General features: G+C 38.6%; 1 protein-coding gene across 1 annotated transcript in view; it reads left to right on the top strand.

The window, feature by feature from the left end:
- Positions 1-10,526: 10,526 nt before the first annotated feature.
- The window catches only part of pdzrn3 (PDZ domain containing ring finger 3), a 126,567-nt gene continuing 118,982 nt past the window's right edge, over positions 10,527-18,111 (top strand). The window contains exon 1 of the mRNA XM_023325438.1: positions 10,527-11,489. Within this exon, the coding sequence (XP_023181206.1) occupies positions 10,776-11,489 (714 nt within the window). The 5' untranslated portion in view covers positions 10,527-10,775. The remainder of the gene's footprint in view (positions 11,490-18,111) is intronic.

Below are 18,111 nucleotides of genomic sequence, written 5' to 3'. Positions count from 1 at the left end.
AATTTCAGGGAAAATTCCAAAAGGATTAATAAAGTTTTATTAATTTTTGGTGTGTAACTCTAGATGTAACTTCATCTTTTATTAATAAAGTTCTATCTATCTATCTATCTATCTATCTATCTATCTATCTATCTATCTATCTATCTATCTATCTATCTATCTATCTATCTATCTATCTATCTATGTATCTATCTATCTATCTATCTATCTATCTGTCTATCTGTCTGTCTGTCTGTCTGTCTGTCTGTCTGTCTGTCTGTCTGTCTGTCTGTCTGTCTGTCTGTCTGTCTGTCTGTCTGTCTGTCTGTCTGTCTGTCTGTCTGTCTGTCTGTCTGTAGGGGGTGACTTTCCATTCCAAAGTCTGAATAAAACACCAACGTCTCCTCTGATTGGATGAAAGATGATGAGCGTTAGCACCATGACTGAATCATGAATATTGTCCATTTAACTGTTTACATCTGTTGCTGCCATGATATTTAATGATTTATCATGTGAACAAGCTTTCTTATTTAATGGAAACACCGTAATTGTGAAATAGGGTTTTTTTTTTCAACATCAGCAGAATACAGACAAAGATTTGTGCACATTTATAATGGAAACTCAGCTTCTGTGGTTCAGTTCCAAACTCTTCAAAATACCTTGGACCCTTTTCCAGACAGAAGCGAATGATGTTCTCGTCTTTTCTTGAATTAGTTCAGAAAGAGACATTCCAGTTGCTTTAGTAGATCACTTAGCCTACTTCAAGTTGTCATACAGGTTCTCTTTCAGTGATTCCTTAAATAAACTGATGGAACTAATCAGACCTGGTAAGTGAAACTCAACCAAAAAATGTGGTTAATCACGGTTAGTTCATGATTTAATAAGACAGTAGAATACTTTTTCACCTATGGTCATGTTGGTTTGAAAATCTTTCCCCTAATAAATGAAATTATATTCAAAAGCAGTGTTTTTATTTGTTGAGGTTGTCTTTGTATGATATTAAAATTAGCTTGTTGATGTGAGACATATAAGTGTGACAAAAAGAAAAATGGCAAACAACATTTAATTTGCTCTGAAAGCAAATTACATAAGATGGTGAAATTAGTTGTTAGCATTTCATAGAATAAATCACAAATTCCCCCTTTTTTCTGATAAGTATGGATCTCATCTTAGTATCCTAAATTATGTATCTAGAACAAAAAGTACTTCTTTGTTACTCTTGTGGACAAATGTTTTCTACATCTTTGACTCTCCTTGATCCAAATATTAATCTCCAGCTGACCTATTTTGAGCATCATTGCTTTGTACACAAGGGAGATGAGAAAAATGTGAAGCTAACTTGAGGAAAAACAAACTTTTAATTTACAGAAGGGGATTAATGTTGTTCTATTTTAGGTTAAGGGAGAGTTGACACTAGTTTTTCCTGTATGTACTGTAGTCACTTTCAGACGCATCCTGGATTGGTGGCAAACACCTTGCGGTCAGTCAGTCACCGGATTTTATTTTATTTTTTACCAGCAGTGCAGAGCGAGCAAACTCTGGGAAGAACTGACCTGAACAGCAAGATAAATCCCACGTTCTTCCTGCTGTGAGGCTGTATTACTAACTGACGCAGGAATATGTCACCAGGGGATTTATAAACAGCAACATGGAGTTACGGACTATATTCAGAGTTTTTGTCTTATTAAATTTACACTTCAAACACAATAAATCCAGTAAGCTTATTTAAGGCTTGCACAATTATGAGCAGAGGTATCGACAGTGCACAAGAAAAAAAAATGTACAAGTTTACGGAACGTAAAACTATAGTTTCATTCTTTCCTGAAGTGAACTAAACTCAGGACTTGCTTGTACACTAAACTTGCTTCTATCCTGATTTTGTGTCAGGGACCTTCAGCACAGATGATATGCTAACAGCATGTCACAATAGGAGGGCAGAGGGGGTCACTGAACAGATCAGCTGATCTGTAGCTTCCTCTGTCGTTCTTCTGTGAGACGTGAGTTTGAATCTGGCTTGTAAAATCTTCACAAGTCACTGAATGCCAGCGACGGGCACACTTCTACTAATTTGAGAAAGCGCTAATCAGAAAAAATCATTTTTTGCTTAGTGCTTTAGTGGTTTTACTAACTTTAGCAGTTTTGTGAACATTAGCAGTTTTGCTAACTTTCCCGAAACAGCTAATTTACTTGGCTGTTTTGTAAACTTTCATTGAATACAGTTCAATGTCTTGAAGTTTTGGTTATCACTTCCTGAACTGTACAGGTAATAAATGTGTAATTTTCTTTTTTTTCCAACTATCCAATGCTTTGTGCTGGTCTGTTGCATAAACCAACAATTAACAGAAAAAATATGTTTGTAGAAATGTAAAAAAAAAAAAAAAAGTTTGGGGATATGAATATTTTTGTAAGGCTCCGCAAAATAAAAATAAAAGATTGTCAATGTGGTCCTGTTAAGAATGACTAACATTTGTTTTCAGATGGTTCTCCTGGTCCGTGAAAACCAGTTGGTGAACAAGTGTGACTCCTGCCTGTTGACCGATCATCATGTCAGCCCCGGCCTGCAGGTTCAGGGTCGCTGCCTCATTTGTGGCTGTTCTTATCTGCAGCCCTGGCTCCGCTGTCGCCTCTCATCAGGTGTTGGACCAGAGCAGAGGACAGCTTTCACTACGCTCCATTGACTTGTCCAGGCCTGTGAAACCCAGCAGCAGCCACATTAGCATGTTAGCATGTTAGCATGCATTGTGTTAATTACAGTGCCACAAAAGGATATGCTTACTACATTAAAAACTCATTAAGACCCAGTTTTGTTAGTCATTGAGATAGCAAGACAGTAATCAGCACTCGGGTTCTTTTGATCCTTGGTGGATCCTGCTTCAGATTAAAGTGACAGACAGACGAAACAAGCAAACGAGAGGATTTGATGTTTCTTTGCTTGCATTAAGCTCCTCTTTGTCCAAACCAAATCAAAAGGTATTGAGCGTTAAATGCGCTCAATGTGAGTGTGAAATCAAACCGTTTAAACCATGCATGGCTTATTTGATCCTCTCTCTTCAAGTGTTTTTGCTTTAACAAGCTGCAGAGATAAGATGTGCCAAGTGTACTTTGAGTGTTATTTATGGACTCGGTGGGAACAGAGCTTCCAGAAAATCAGCAGTGCTTCACAGGCTTTCAGAAAAAGGAACTTTTGATTGGAGATTCCCGGGTGCATTTGCTCCCCCCTCTTCCCCACAGTGTCTGCTGAGCGACTCATCTGTTCCTAATATTGCACACTTCTGGAAACCTCTGGAGCTAATGCATTACGCTAGTCCACCTGAAAAACTGCTAAGGGTTTTGTGAGAGACCTGCAGGAGAGGAGTCAGTACTGATTGTGTTTTAGACAAAACATATAGTGATTGAGAATAATCATTAGTTGAGTGAGTGAGCTCTGATGCTGCATATGAGATTTGGAACATTCTGCCACATGATGTAGTCTTGGAAAAGAAGAAAAATAAGTCACAGCTGTCTACCTGCAGCTTTCTCACGTTTTGTTAAATTATATCTAAGAGGTTCAATGTCTTGTAATGGACTTCTGTTGCAAGCTAAGGTACATTTATTTTTATTTTTCAGCTTCATATCTATATTTTATTTCATTATCATTTTATTTTTGCACCATGATCTCAAAGCAATTTCCTAGCTTTGATAGAATGGTGTCAATGGCAATAAAGTGATTCTGATCCACAGGGGCGCCTGCCGAATATTATCAGATGGTGCCACAATACTATCACTGCACCTGACCCTCAAGAGCACAAACCACATCTCCAACACACATCATGTGTGTGTCAAACAAAACCAGCACAAACTTAAACCACACAAATACAGGCCACACACGCATAATATGCTCATAATATCATTCTGGATGGACTCCTCTGCCAGGACTCAACTGGCTTCTCTGCTCCTTCATGTCCCTTAATTTAAGTATAGACTTCATTGTAAAAAAGCAGTGAATGTGTCCATATGAAATTATTTCATTCAATTCAATTCAGAAATAATGCTGTTGAATGAAATGCAATTTATTCCAAATGGTTAAAAAATAAAATCTGAGTTAAATTCTCTTCGTCATTGTGATTGTTGGTTTAAACATCAGAAAGTCCTCTTTATTTAAGTGGCTGGTGAGTGCATACTTCTTGTATTGTTGCTATACTTTACCCTAAGTTGATGAAATGTTGCTGCTGATCCCAGTGGTTTTGTTTCTGTTATTCCTGCTTCTGCTTTATTCTTTATGTTTTATTAAAGTCCTTGGTTCCACATCCATCCACCTGCTGCCTCCTCTCTGCCCCACGTCTCCCATCTAGCAGTATTTACCTGACAGGGGATGTATTGAGTTATGTTACAAGGCTGTTCCGATAATTGCTTTTTTCTCTAAAATGTGAAATAAAGATCTCAAACTTTCATCAGACTGGCAGGCTGGTTTCACTGCAGCATCCCTGGGTCAACATTTGATTTATCTAACATTTCATGAGTAAACAGTGTATCCACCTGGGTTCACAATCCATCAGAACTTAGAGTCGACCAACCATGAAATATTCACAGACAACACACTCCCTCAGAAATTCATCTGTTAAAATTATTATCACAAAAACTTCCAGCCCTTTGTCTTTTCCATCATTCCTAAAATGAAGCAGAATTTCAATCAGAAATTGGAATGAGGTTTTAATATTCCAGAAGTATTCAAACCCCTTGAACAATTTCACCATTTGTCGTGGAGGACACCGCTAGCTAAAGAGTTAGTTACACTCACCTCAAAGCAATATATCCATAGGAACATATTTGTAAGTAACCTTTATAACTACAATATGTGTCATCAGAAAAATACAAAAACCAGCCACAGCACTTTTAAAGTAACACACTGGGGTTCTGTCCTGTCCCTTTAAACACAGACTCAGAGTTAAAAGGCTTAGTTTGCCACAATGATCATTTTAATACCCATAGGAACAACCAATTCAACCTGTATTAATGGTAATCACAATTTTCTATGAGTTCACACCAAAGTTCTCCTTCAAGGGGCATTATGCCTGTGCATTATGTTGTTCAGTCTCTGCCTTGAAAATGTAATTAGCTCCTGTGTACACTTCAGATTTAGGTCAGATATTGTTTTTCGAGAGGTTCGCGAATATAATACAAAAACTAAGATGTTCTCTGCTGCTCTGTGTTTGTCATCGGACAAATCTGGGACACACTGACCCACATCCAGCCTTATGCCTGCCTGAGTAAATTCAGAGCAGGCAGCTGTGGGGAAGCACAGGCAAGCATTTATTAGCCTCCTTCGTTTTTTCATTTGCACAAAATGATAAAGATGTCTGCAGAGTATAAGAACATATAACATTGCAGTTGGCAGCAAAGACGCAAAGACATTTTTAACTGTCTCCATTTGATTATCAGCTGTGTTAAGTGAGAAGCTGCTCCTGATGCTCAACTAGCTAATAATCAGTTGGGTGGCATCCTACTATTAGGAGTTGATTTTAGCAGCACTGCTGACACCTTTGTGGCGCAATCATTGCCACTCAATTACACACCTTTGCTTGTGAGGGTGTTTGACGGTTGGTCTGATGTCCTCTGTCATAACAAATCAACAGCGTCTGAGTCACAAGCCAGGTCTTCCCACAAGGTTACCTTTAGCACAATGAATTCTCTCCTTTATGACACCAGACATGCAAAACTCCATCTTAGAGTGTGCAAAGGCGTCAAAAGCCACCGATGTTTGGAACAAAAACAAACCGCACTATTGATGTGTAAATCATTTGGGAGTAAAGAACGGTTTTGACAATATTACTGACTCCTGAGGGAGTCAGGTGGATGTGGGAAACCACAAGGAGATGGATAGTGCATCCCCTTTGTGAGAACATCATGTTTCAGCGCAACACGAAATGGTGTCTTCACAGCACCGCCTGCCCATAGCCCTCATATCTCTGACATATCGAGACTCGAGTGGCGATGACTGCTGAGTGGCTGATTTCCAAATGCCCTCATGCACATGAAACCGACATCTCTCTGTTGCTTTAGATAAAGCCTCAAAGGAAGTGAGTTACTTCAACAATGAAATCCAAAGAGCATTGGTTTTTCACTGTCACCCAAGCCTGGTATGATTTTGCTTATTTAACTGAGAATCTATGTATTCATCCCTTTATGAGCTGAAACATTGAACAGAGAACTAATGTCTTAGTGCAGGTCTACTCGGTTAGAAGGGTTTTCCAGCAGTGCTTGGTACCAGCCCCTTATTTTAGAACCTACTTCACTGGATTTCCAAGCATGTTGAAACAGGCTGAAAACTTCAGTGCCAAAAATCTTATTTCATGCAACACTATGGTGTTAAAATGTTATAAATTCATGAAAATATTAGGTTGCCTTAAATATGTTAATCACAAATCTTATATTGTGGCATGTCAGAACTATTTAAAATTTTGAGTCACCTGCAACATATTCATTGCGTTCTGTGACTCTAGGCTAATACTTCAGGATCGCCCAACCATCCGCTATATTTATAGTTTCATTGGTCTGAAATTTCATTCAAGGTAGCATTATAAAAGTCATAAAGTCTTAAATTGGACTTACTGACACCTTCAGATACCCTTTTACAGGAAAAAACCTCCAGTAAACCTGCCTCAGTCCAAGCAGCCATCAGCCACAAACACAGCGATGGGTCAGAGAGAAAGTTGTCAGATGGTTTAACGCAGGTTTAGATTATAAAACGATATCCAAACATATATATTGTTTTTACCTGTGGAAATTTCACAGTTTTATCGATGCTTGATTGTTGTACAGCAGAATTTCCCAACCTTCCCCTATATTTTTTTTTTTTACCCCTCCTCCAGGGGGTCTTTTGTGGGGTCTAGTGTCCCTTGTATGACAGTAGGCTGACAGGAAACAGGGAAGGAGAGGGGGGAAGACATGCGGCAAATATCGTCGGGTCCGGGAGTCGAACCCGCGACGGCCGCGTCGAGGACTGAAGGCCTCCAAATACGGGTCGCCCTAACCACTACGCCACCACGGCACGCCCAACCTTCCCCTATATTATTTTATAGTTTTTCAGTCTTAAATTTTAGTCAAGATGCCATTAAAAAGTTTGTAAGTCTAAAATTCACCAGCCTGTCAGTTTAGGGAGACCACCATGTCTTGATAGGATTGCACTGGTGCCATACTTTTTAAGTTGGGTGTACGCTGTTTCCTAATTAGGTGTTAAATGAGGTAGAACATGCAGGCACAGCAAACTTTTCAGATATTTTTTTATTTACATATATTAAATATTTAAACACTGTGACTGGCTTGGTATGGGTCAGGTCTTGCTAGTATGCTAATTCATGTCATTACATTTCCAATTGCCATTAGTGAAACATTTTCTGCTTCAACTGATGAAGCAACTGGTAATGAGTTGCACTATAGTACACAGTACATATCATGTAGAAAGTGAACCCAAAAAAGTAGCTGTGATCAAGTCTCCTGCAGAGTTTTAAAGCAGGGAGATGTAAGATTGGACTCTTTCTTCGAGGTTCCACATCAGGTTAGAGTCTTTAAATCCAGTCTGTCCAGAACTTTCACTCACAGTTAGGCTTGGAGGCGTGGGATTAACTATTATCTCCGTTGGGATCTGATCTGTCTTTCGGCCAGACCCAGTATGGACTTGTTTAAGGGTTTGCCCCTGCTGCCTCTTGGAGTTCAAAAAACATTCCTTGGGCAGCCCTGTGCTGTACATGTCAGTTTCTACAACAAAATATGTCATGAAACTTTCAAAACTTCAGCCCCAGCCTCCTGTTTACTCTGTCTCCAGCACAGCATATATAAAAAAAACAACTGTTTATTTATTCTGTCTCCACTTTGGAAGCAAATATTCCCCCATCTGAAGAAGACCAAACAACTCCAGCTCACAGTAAACAGTCATACGTAGACAGGCAGACTGTTTGTTGCCGAACTGAAGTAATAAATCAAAGGCGGCTGGTTGGTTCAGAGGTCGAGAGGCTGAGTGTAGCTGGAAGGCTCCTGAATTGGTTCTGCGGTGCTTCAGATGATATCCCTGCACAGGACTCTGCTGCATCCAGAACAAAACCAAAGATCTGATAGCAACCTTAAGTTCTGAGCTGACAAGTAACAAAGTATCATCTATAGATTATAAGAAGCATCATGAATGAGAGTTTTCTGCTAACCCTACTAAAGGGGCAGGGCTATACATTTTCCAGGCATAATCTGTTAACTATGTTTACTTAAGATGTTGTAAAGATTATATATATATATATATATATATATATATGATATGTACTATATATATATATATATATATATATATAGTACATATCATTGATCCACTATTCTGTTTTTGTTAACAGCCCTGTGGCTTTTACAGCTGAAGTTTTCTATGTGTTTTTTTGTAGTGCTTAAAACTTTTTTTTAACTTATTTTTTTGCCTTTGATAATTACTTGGGTATTTATGATGCAAAATGTGAAATCCAAGCTTAATAAAGAGTGTGAACTCTTTATTCACACTCCTCTAAGTGTACTTTCTTTATGAAGTGTTTTCTAAGCCTCATGTTTGTAGTTTCAGATAATACACACGGAAAGGTTTTATTGAGCATTCCAAAAGAGTGTATTTCTGAAAGAGGAGGTAAGTAACCAGTACGAATGGTGGGTGGAGGGGGGATGTTGTGGACGAGGTCAGGGTCAGCACCAACACAGGCTTTGTGTTTTCTGCTTGAGCAGCTATTCATTTCCTTCACTGAGCTCAACGCTGCAGGTAAACTGGAGTTTCATTTCCAATTCAAACACTGTTTTTCTCTCCTGCTAAGATAAATACATTCTCATCATAGTGTGCGATTGTTAAATAAGCATCACAGAGTGGTTTCTGTGCGTAAGGAGCGTGGTGACAGGTGTGTTCAAACATTATTCCACAGAGGTGCCCCCCAAACACTTGTTTTAATGCTGCACGCTGTAATCCCCGCTGATTTTCCTGAGTCTTACACGATCTACTCCTCGCTCAAAGTCTGCTGGAACATGAAAGTCTTACATGTTGTTCTTCTTTTAATGTCTTTCCAAGAATGCTTGATTTCGCCTGAGCTTCCACCTCACAGAGCTGCCCTCCCCCACGACTCTCCCATTCAGCTCCTTCAGACTATCAAGCAGCAATTAGCAAACACCTGGTGGACCTGCGCATCATGCTGAGCTCTTTATAGGAGCCACTTCTCAGAGCAACGCTGGTAAAAAGGTTGTTAAAGGGTTAATAGAGGAGCCATGTTGTTTCAGAAAAAACAGGAGTTTCTTAAAGATACAAGAGGCCCAATTTTTATTTAGTTTCCCTTTGGGATCAATAAAGTGTTTTTGAATTTGAATTAAATTCATGATGTCAAATCAAGAAGTAATTTTTTTTTAAAGTCATTATTGATATAGACATTTTAGAGTAACTGAAGATAACAGTATTTTTGACTGTGCTATAAAATGGCACTATGGCTAATTACGTATGAAGCCATACCTGTAATTAGCCAGGTATAGCTAATTACAGGTATGGCTAATTACAGCCCTTTGCAGCAGGCTAGTTTCACAGGATAAATTGCCATGGTAACATGTTTAATCACTTTTGTAAGACAGAATCGAGGCTTACAAACCAGGATTTCAGGAATTTTTTGCCTTGATCCACTATTCTGTTTTTGTTAACAGCCCTGTGGCTTTTACAGCTGAAGTTTTCTATGTGTTTTTTTGTAGTGCTTAAAACTTTTTTTAACTTATTTTTTTGCCTTTGATAATTACTTGGGTATTTATGATGCAAAATGTGAAATCCAAGCTTAATCTTTTCTTTTCTAAATTAACAGTATATATATATATATATATATATATATATATATATATATATATATATATATATATATATATATATATATATACAATGTCAATGTTTTTAGTAAACATTGAAATTGTATACTTCATAGTTTCTCCATTCTGTAAAAAGAGCAACTCAAAATGAATGTAACATTAATGTCCATAATTGTACGTAAACGTCTGTACAGAATCATATTAATGTCTGTGTGTATGAGAGCTATTGTTAACCCTTTAAATACGAGTGTATATAAATACACTCGTATTTAAAGGGTTAACAGGTGCCTATGCTTTCATAAGCAGTGATGTTACATTAGGAGAGATCATTATTCCCCCCTCCCGCTCAATGTGCGTTTTTACTTGGGTTATTACGGTACAAGGTTTGTACACACTCTCGCCCTGATCAGTGTTGCCTTTGAGGTCTCTATGCACTGTGGTTGTTAATCGCTGAAGTCTTGTTTTAAGGGTAGCAGAGCCTGACTTTAATGCTTTTTTAATCATATACTGTCATGAATCACGTAAAATTCTGTCAGACTCCAATGAAACTGACTTTAAACAACTTTTTCTTAATCTCTTCTAAACGTGCGAAGTTTTGAGTTAAAAATAAAACGATTTTTTTGTATTAAACTTTTATCAGTCTTCAAGAAGCAACACGTGTGTTTTTGTTTAATAAAGTTTAATAAAGTAAAGCACTGTCCTTCTTTTTTCTTTTTTTTTTTTACACAAAAACTTTCCATCAACTTCTTTCTTGTTTCCGAGGCGCACATAAACGCAACAAAAAGTCCCACTCAATTAGCAGAGTTTTGGTCTGTGAACGAACAGAGTTGGTAAGTCGCTCCACCAATGACCAACTAAACACCCCGCTGCTCCTCCGACACAAGACCTGCCGAGGGTTGGGGGGAGCCCGCGAGTTTGACTTCTGGATTTCGGGGTATTCGGGGTGGGGGGGGGGGTTAAACGGCGCAATGGGATTCGAGCTGGACCGCTTCAAGGGGACCGTGGACCCGGACTTCAAATGCAACTTGTGCAACAAAGTCCTGGAGGACCCACTGACGACTCCGTGCGGCCACGTCTTCTGCTCCGGCTGTGTGCTGCCCTGGGTCGTCCAGCAGAGCAGTTGCCCCGTCAAGTGCCGGCGCATCTCCGCCAAGGAGCTCAACCACGTCCTGCCGCTGAGGAACCTCATCCTGAAGCTGGAGATCAAATGCGACAATCACGCCAGGGGCTGCGACGCTGTGGTGACGCTGCAGCATCTGGCCGAGCACGCCGAGACGTGCGACTTCTCCCCGGCCAAGTGCGGCAATAGAGGCTGCGAGGAGGTGGTGAGCGCTCGGGACCTGGACGCGCACATGCGGGAGGCGTGCGAGCATCGGGCGGCGGGGATCTGCGAGGGCGGCTGCGGGCTAACGCTCACGCTCCGGGAGCAGAAGTCGAGCGGCCACTGCTGCGTGAGAGACCTGAAGGCGCAGAACGGCGCGCTGCAGTGCAGGCTGCTGGTCCTGGACAGGGAGCTGAAGAAGCAGGCGATCAGGGCCAACCAGAGGGAGAAGGCGCTGCTGGCCCAGCTGTCGGCTGTGCACAGCGAGCTGCAGATGACGGCGCTCAAGTATCAGAAGAAATTCACCGAGTACAGCGAGAGGATCGACTCGCTCACCAAGACCGTAGCTTTCTCCTGCAAGGTAAAAGTTTCTGCCCTGAGAGTTGTACCTCTATTCCATCCTTTACTGTTATTATTATTATTATTATTATTATTATTATTATTATTATTATTATTATTATTATTATTATTATTATTATTATTATTATTATTATTATTATTAAACTCATAAAGCTTTCAGGAAACACTCTCTCTCTCAACTCTGACATTTAGCTGGCAAAGATTTATGACCAGCATCCTTACGAAGATTTCATGACCACCCTTCTGTAAAATCTATTTCTAAATATATTGTCACTTTAACACAAAACAAAACAACAACAACAAAAAAACCTTTTCTCATTATTATTGGACCTCCCTGTCTTTGAGTTGATCTCCATCTTTGCTGAGAATGGAAGATGGTTCGGAAAAGTCCAGTCTTCAGTTGTTTCCTTGTCTGTCCGGGTGTCAGCTGTGCCTGTGTCCCAGCTGGGGAGTATTAAGGCCAGTGGGGGTGAGTGGGGGTGAGTGGGGGGAAGGGTCAAATATTTACTCCAATTCTATACACAAGAGCTGGGTTCCACTACTTAGACAGTGTTACATTGCAACCACAAGTTTCATATTTTTTTATGAGGGATCGATAAAAATCTGAAAAATGTGACGTGCATTTGAATTTGAGGCTCTTGAGTTTGTTGGGGGGTTTCCCCTCCTCCACCTCTTTCTTCAAATTAAATAGAATTTGTGTCAAACGTTTGTGCACCAATTTTATTTATTTTTTCGTGCTGTTGTCATTTTGAAGATATTGATAAATGTTTCCAGAGGTCATCAAGGGTCAACCAGCCACCCCACATTTACAAAATCAAACAGATTTGGTGTCAATCAACAGTGCTACAAAAAATTTTAGCTGCACAAATGCACCACATTTAATTTTTTATCAATTTTCTTTGATGTTTGTTGTAAAAAAATAAAGTAGCTTTTTTTTTGCCCTTGTTAACCTCTAAAAACTTTTTTTATAAACACTTTTAACAGCAGAAAACAAAATTTTGCTTAAGCATGTCATTTAATTTGAAGGCCAACATCACTGAGGTCTGAAATGAGTTCTTTAGTGGAACATAACTCAAGCTCAGTCGAACTGTGATGGAACATTTTTGCCGACATCTATTTTTGTAATATTGTCACAAATTCGTTTTTGGATTTATGTCTGGACTTTCCAACTCTACTTGTTCCTACCTTGCTAATACGGCTGTTGTAAATCAATCTTAGCATTTAAGAAATTTATCAATTTATTTAGTCTCTTAATCGAGTACCAAATTTGAACGTTTGGTGGTAGCAACTTCAGCTACTACCACGTTTTAGTAGCTAAGGCTGCATATTCTCTATGTGAAAGAAATGCTACCAAAAATCATTTTTAAAAAATAATAATTTTGCTTAAAATGTGATACAATTCAAACGTCACTTTTATACTGAAGTTTGAAGTATGAGAAAACTTTCTAATAGGTATTTCTAATCAAATTTTTTCTCATTATTACTCTTCCTGTTTAACAAGTACATGTAATGTTAGCCAAAAGGTATTTCTTTGTCTATGTATAAGATGCCAGATTCTGTAGTAACACAGATGAAAGTTATGACGACAACAAAAGTGTCCCCTGTTAGCAGTCACAAACGTAGCTTAAAGAGATCCCACACTTTTAACAGTTTTTGTCTCTTTCTTCGTCAGCGTTTCTTTCTGTCCCTCACTGCCTCCCTCCACAGCTGCTAATAGCACTCAGCATTCGTCAGCATCTCGTCGGTGAAAGCAAAAGTGTTGTGCAATACAAATAATTGTCTGGCCGGAACACGGTGCGCTAAATAGTAAAACATAATTCAACGAAGCCTTGAGGCAGATAATATGCACTAAAAATGTTTTAAAGTTGAGGTCCTTGAATCTTTTGATGAATTGTTACAGCCCTGGCTGCTGTGCTAGTTGTAATTTTTAAACTGTGTGAGCAACCCCTTCACTTTCTACACCAGGAACTTTGATGTTCTTCTGTGATCAGAAATATTTCCAGACAGCCAAATTTGTCTGATGACAGAGAAAAGTGTGCTGGAAGTCTTTCAGCCAGCTGATGAACAGTGTCCAGCACAGTGGGGTGGGAGGAGTTTGATGTCATGTACTTAAACCATTGAAAATGACAGAAAGTAGCCCAGAATATCATCACATGTTATTTCTTGAACCTTTAAAGGTTATTTACACAGTAACTGGTGATTATCTTAACAGGAAACAACCGTTGGAGGCAGTGCACCTCCAATAATCTTCCCTGTGAAACATGTTTAGAGAATGGAACATTTCAGAATTTCTATGCAGAGTAATTGTCTTGCATATTGAAGGTGGTGTAAAAAATCAATAAGATAACATGAATATTTGAAGATTGTAGTTTTCAAAATGGTGGAAGTCTGTTTTGGTCTTGACACCTCCAGATCTTTTACTAAACTGTTTTTATACTAAATAAAGATGCCAAAAGAGTTATCTACTCCAGATAAGTTGTTGCTGTCTAAACATTAGCCACATTTCAGTTTGGCCAGACCTTGTCTTTTATTTAGCCCATACAATGTAACCTGAGGTTTTATTTAGCCCATAAGTCCCGTCCAAATTTAGCCCAAACAAAGACGTTAAATGTCTGGTCAGCCCATTTCCTCAACCCAAACCACCTTTCTGCCACATGTAGGTATCAATCACCTGTCAACCAACATTGCTATGTTGCACATACTTTTGTGTATTGAGTGGAATTTATCGCAAGAACAGGAACTATTCACAGCCAGTTAGCAAAACCTGAGATAAGAAATCCAGATTTTATCACTTTAAATCTAAAAATTAAACAGAAACAATTTGAAAGGGGTTCTCATGATTTAGATTATGAACAATGCAAATGTACCGACTGTTGAACCGTGTTTGATGGCTGCTTTTGCTGCTCTGAACAGCTGAGAGGAGTGGTCAGAATGTGATCAGGGCTTAGTTAGGAACTCTAGCTGAGAGGGGAAGGAATTTCCACCGACAGCTGACCCACTTACATGAATGTTTTCGAAATGTTCCTTTTAATTTTACATCACCTTTGATATTTATATGTTGGATCCCTCCTTTTTATCTTTTTGTTCTTCATTTGTTTAGCTTTTTGGCTTCATTTGCTCACTGGATGGATGTGGTCCAAGCCAGATGTGTTCCAGTAGACTGGTAAATTGCGCATCAGAAGCACCGAGGCGAGCAAATGTTGAAATCACTAGTAGTGATATAATGGTGCTCACCGGGCTTTTACTAATACCTAGTTTACATTACAGAGGCAGATCGGTCCTGCTGCTGAGACACACTTTTTGTCCGTCTGTCTTGTTCTGTCATTATTACGTAAACAGGAAATTAACACTTTAGGCACGACTTGAATATCCATAAGAGCCCCTGAAGTTGTTTCAGAGGTCATGCTAAAGAGGAAGGACAAAATGGAGGCTGGAATGAGAGGAAACAATATTTGACTGCGCGGTTAGTCTAAAAGCATTTTTCCTCCCACAAAGGTTTTCACTGGATCAAATCAAACAGTGAACTCTGTTGTTTGCTGCACTATTTGTGAAACCGAATAACACATGTTAAATTACCTCTGCCGGTCGCTTTCAGCCTCATCTCTCCTCTGTGATCTCACAAGATGAATTCCTATCACCTGGAGTTACATCTGCGTCTCATTAATCATACGTCATTGGGAATATTTTGACTCTTCATGGTAGGAAAAGCCCAGGCTACAACTTGTGCGCTAGCCTTCCTGTTAGCCGTCACTCACACTGCCACGGATCTGGAACATGCTAAATGGAGTGAATCCGTTACGAGGTGGGTTTTACAAATCAGTGTGTAGGCGGAGAGAAAGGTGTGCTATAGATTTGTTATGACACATTAACTCAGCTGACAAATTAGTTTTTCACTGCTTCAGAAAGAGCACATGCCAGAAAACAGTGAGTTTTGACTGATTCACATGTAGTTCATTGACTGTTATCACCACAAAAAGAAATAAGTTGATTTATATCCATTATTGGTAGTACAACACCAAAAAAGCATGTTCATAAATAACACTATGTTTGCCTCTAATTTAATCAGACACTAACTGTCAAAACTGTTCATTGAATATTCATGGGTTTGAAACTAGTGGCAGATATCTCGGATATTAAATGTGGTTTGACTTTGAAATTCATTGTGTGTTCAGACATATTTTTGATTTCGAATTCAGAAATACCAACTTCTGAGTAGAAATCAAGTTTGATAGTTAAATATTAAGCTACATTTTTTTCTTATTTTTATCTAATGGTGCTACTAGCTACAAGACAAGTAAAATGTTTATCTTAGTTGTTTTTATACATTAGGGAGAAAACATCAGTCCAATTTGTCATATTTGAGCATCTCTAACAGTTACTTTTTTGTAGTTAAGAAAATTAACCTGTAACAATAATAGCTCACTTCTTAGTTAACCTGAAGAAAAGTTATACAAGAATCTGAAATTATATTCAAGTTAATAATAAAGAGGCAGGCTCACAAATACGCTTATAAAAAATGTCTCTACTCCAGCTTTTGGTTTATGTATTTATCTTCAGTCAATCTAATAGATGAACTCTCACCTTGCCCAGACATTTATAGCTTTTGTGTTCATGTTAGTGATGGGATTTCTCACCTTCATTCGTCATGCATAGAAACTCATCTATCAGCTACGTAACGTTTCTCTGCGTTCTGCCACACATTTGTTGAGACCGGGATGATATGAAATTAATTTCTGGTTTGTCTGTAAAGATACACTTACACTGTAAGTAGCATCAACTACTCAGCCGCCCACCGTGTTCAGTCTATCTGCTTACCTCTAGAAATACTCCTGCAAGGCTCTTCCCGCCGTCCAGTTTGAACACGATGCGCTAAATAATAAAACATAATTTAACGAAGCTTCAAGGCAGATTAATTTACCTCAAGGAATTTTAATAATGAAAGTACTCGAATCATTCGAGGAATTGTTTCAGCCCTAACTGAATGATATTAGAAAATTGTATGATTGCAACAATATTGGTAGATATTATGATGATTATTTCCGCCATTAGCATTTTGGGCAATGTCATTACTGTAATGTGTTAGCATCTGCCACTGTGAGACTATGCCCAACTGGCTAAATACAGTATCATAAAAATTTCAAGTGTTTTTTTCACTTTTGACAGTAAGTGCATTCAATCATATTTTCAGTTTTTTGATACTTATTGATACTTTCACTGAACAAAGATTGGAGAAATTGTAAAAAATAATCAATGTAGACAGCTTTGGGATATTTTAAACATTGGAATCTGTTGTGACAACAAAAAAATCTAAAGTCTTTTAAGAAATTTATTATGATAAATGATTCTATAAATTCACACCATTAACACATTCACAATATAATGTGCAGCCCTAATGTGCAGTGCTTCAGGGTGTATGTTCCTCATTCAGATCAACAGTCCATTTCTTGACTATTGATCTTGATTCATCTCCAACGTAACAGTACACCTTTTTCTTGCATGAAACTGCATTGAAAATCCCTATAATCTATTTTCATCATATCTGTCAAACCTAAATCTTCTATATGTAATAACTATATATACTTATCTTTTCATATTGTTGGTGTAAATGACAATTTCAGACTTTTTTTTAACACTTAGAAAACCTTTCACTGTAACTAGTTGAGCAGTAAAGTGATGGTTCAGTTTGCAAACCTCACAGAGTGAATGGCAGCATAGAAAAGAGAAACTGGAGGAGATTCCTTATGACATATTAGCTTTTTCAATCACCTCACGCGTCGCTTGGCTGGCGCTGCGCTGCTCGGGTTAGGCTTTTCTGCTCCAGACGGAGGATTTCAACTTCTTCTTTTAATAAACCAGCCAAGAAAAGAAAACTGCGAGCTGACCCGAGTATGTGGAATAACTGACTAGTTTCCTATAAAGGTTCTTTATATTATAGTTCTTAAGCAAGCCAACTAGAGCAATAAAACAAAGCAAAAACAAACAAAAGAAGCTTCTGATCTTGTCTTCTTCTGGCTCTCCTCAGCGCTAGGAAAGGTGCTGTCACATTTTCCATTCTGTTTTCTATCGGAATTCATGGACTGTTATGAATTTATAAGCATCTTTTTTAATATGCTTATAAATAATTTACTTAACTTCTACTGAATATGATGAGAGTAATCATGGTCTCAATCTAGTTAGGCAGACTTTTGACTAATTTCTCTACATTTCTCTATGTGATGGTTTAATTAACCATTGCAGCCTATTGGGAATTTAAAGGCTTGATTATTTTTTTGAATTATGACAGAAATGTCAATAAATAAAGCTTTTAGCACTTATTTTCATTAGAATAAAGAAATAGATCTGTCAGGTTTCTGTTTTCTTTCACAGTCACTGTGCAACGATTGCTCTAACTGTTCTAAAATCTATGTTTTGCTAGCTTAAACCCCCTGGATTACAAGGTTACAGAGTTCTTTTTGCTCGTGGTCACGTGTCAGTGCTTTGTAAATCAATATGTTCCCTTTTGTTCTGCATGACAGTGCCTACTCTATAATTAGAACTACTATGCTGAGCGGTATACTGGGGAGAGAGGCAGCTTGATGGTGGACTGACTCGGAAAGTGTGACACACGCCGAGGGGTAAAGCTC

Source organism: Xiphophorus maculatus, chromosome 20 (assembly GCF_002775205.1).
Source record: "Xiphophorus maculatus strain JP 163 A chromosome 20, X_maculatus-5.0-male, whole genome shotgun sequence".
NCBI classification, from domain to species: Eukaryota; Metazoa; Chordata; class Actinopteri; order Cyprinodontiformes; family Poeciliidae; genus Xiphophorus; species Xiphophorus maculatus.
The sequence above is the reverse complement of the archived record's forward strand: the minus strand, read 5'-3'. Positions and strand labels throughout refer to the sequence as shown.